At 43.8% G+C, this 1,433-nt stretch overlaps 1 protein-coding gene across 1 annotated transcript in view; it reads left to right on the top strand.

Annotated features, from left to right (window-relative positions):
- Positions 1-292: 292 nt before the first annotated feature.
- The window catches only part of LOC119592987 (atrophin-1-like), a gene marked incomplete in the record, with an annotated part of 19,643 nt that continues 18,502 nt past the window's right edge, over positions 293-1,433 (top strand). The window contains 1 exon segment of the mRNA XM_037941871.1: positions 293-769. Within this exon segment, the coding sequence (XP_037797799.1) occupies positions 745-769 (25 nt within the window).

Genomic DNA, 1,433 nt, shown 5'->3' on the forward strand with positions numbered 1-1,433 from the left:
CCCCTCCCCTCCCCGAAAAAATATATTCTTTATCCTAAGCCTGACTCCGACCTAACGGTTAGCTTCATGACACACTGTCAGGGATCACAGGCCTTCCATTAACCCACAACGTATAATTTTTTCCCTCGGCAAAACACCGAGGTCTCAAGACAAACGACCTAAGTCACCCTTTCCCTTCACCCCCTGAGGAGCTCTTTTTCCTAGATCGCACAGGACGACCTAAATGCAGGAACCGAGAGCCATTCCCTGCGATTTCTACCCCGCTGAACTGGGCAGCTCCGTCGGGCATCTTGGGCATGCCGGGGACAGCCTCAAAACCCTTACCGACATCCGTGCCGAGTGGACGCTCCCTCTCGCTCTGTCCTCTGACCGAAATTCTTTGTCACTTTTTCTTTAAAGATTAGTAACATTTCCTTTCGTTGGGGGTATTAGGTGAATTTCTCTATTCAATTCCTTGTGTCTGAAGAATATCGGGGACTTTATTTTCTGCAGTCGACGGACTTTCCCTGACGAGACTGTAATCGAGTGTTGCTGGATTCCGACAGACGAAAGACAGACAACGACAGTGACCTCAAGCCTTCCTCTGCCGCAGGAGTAGCAAGGTGTGGCTTCTTCCAATTCAATGAGCCAGTTCTAAGGAACTAGCCGGCGCATCACTATGGGAAGTCTCCGAGAACGTATATGCTCATAAAAGGACACTAGGTTAGCCCGGAGAGGCCGAAGAATTCTGTAAAGAGGAACAACATGAAGGCAATGTCACCCCTAACAAGTAAGTGATTCCCTCTGTCTTATGTAAGAGCGCAGTGGCCCATATTTACAACGAAGGCTAAAAATGTCTCTTTTATTTCACGTTAAGTTCGTACCCGGTGCTCTCCACGTAAGAAAAAGTGTTATGCCCGTTTTCTTAGCATTGTGAAGCGGCAAGGGAATGAGCCAAGGTGCGGGAGATGCTTTGATATGCAAACGGTGCGTATCATAAAACATTTGCCGTGATTGGTGCTGCAGTCTTAACTTACAGAACAATATTAAATAAGCGGTCATAGTATTTTGATCGTCAACAAATAGTTTTTTGTGTCTGTTTTTCTTTTGTTGCTGTCTGAGTTCCGTGATAATGAATGAATTGAGAAACATCGATAGATAAAATATAAATTATATGAATTAAGAAAAAAATGCACACCTAACAAAGATCTCAAATTAACCAGAGTTACACGCTGTAATATAATAAATCATATAATACAAAACCAAAGCAATGTACAATCGCATTTTACACGTATCTCACAAGGAAAACTGAACGCTTTAGTCCGCCAGACCTATTATCCATTCATCTGCATACTCTTTCCACCTACAAACCATCCTGCCCTCTATACTAACTATTACACAGACAATGACCCATGCTTAACGCCTAAATTGAAACCATATGGCAATTTTCTCTC

This window comes from Penaeus monodon, chromosome 31, assembly GCF_015228065.2.
Source record: "Penaeus monodon isolate SGIC_2016 chromosome 31, NSTDA_Pmon_1, whole genome shotgun sequence".
Lineage (NCBI taxonomy): Eukaryota > Metazoa > Arthropoda > Malacostraca > Decapoda > Penaeidae > Penaeus > Penaeus monodon.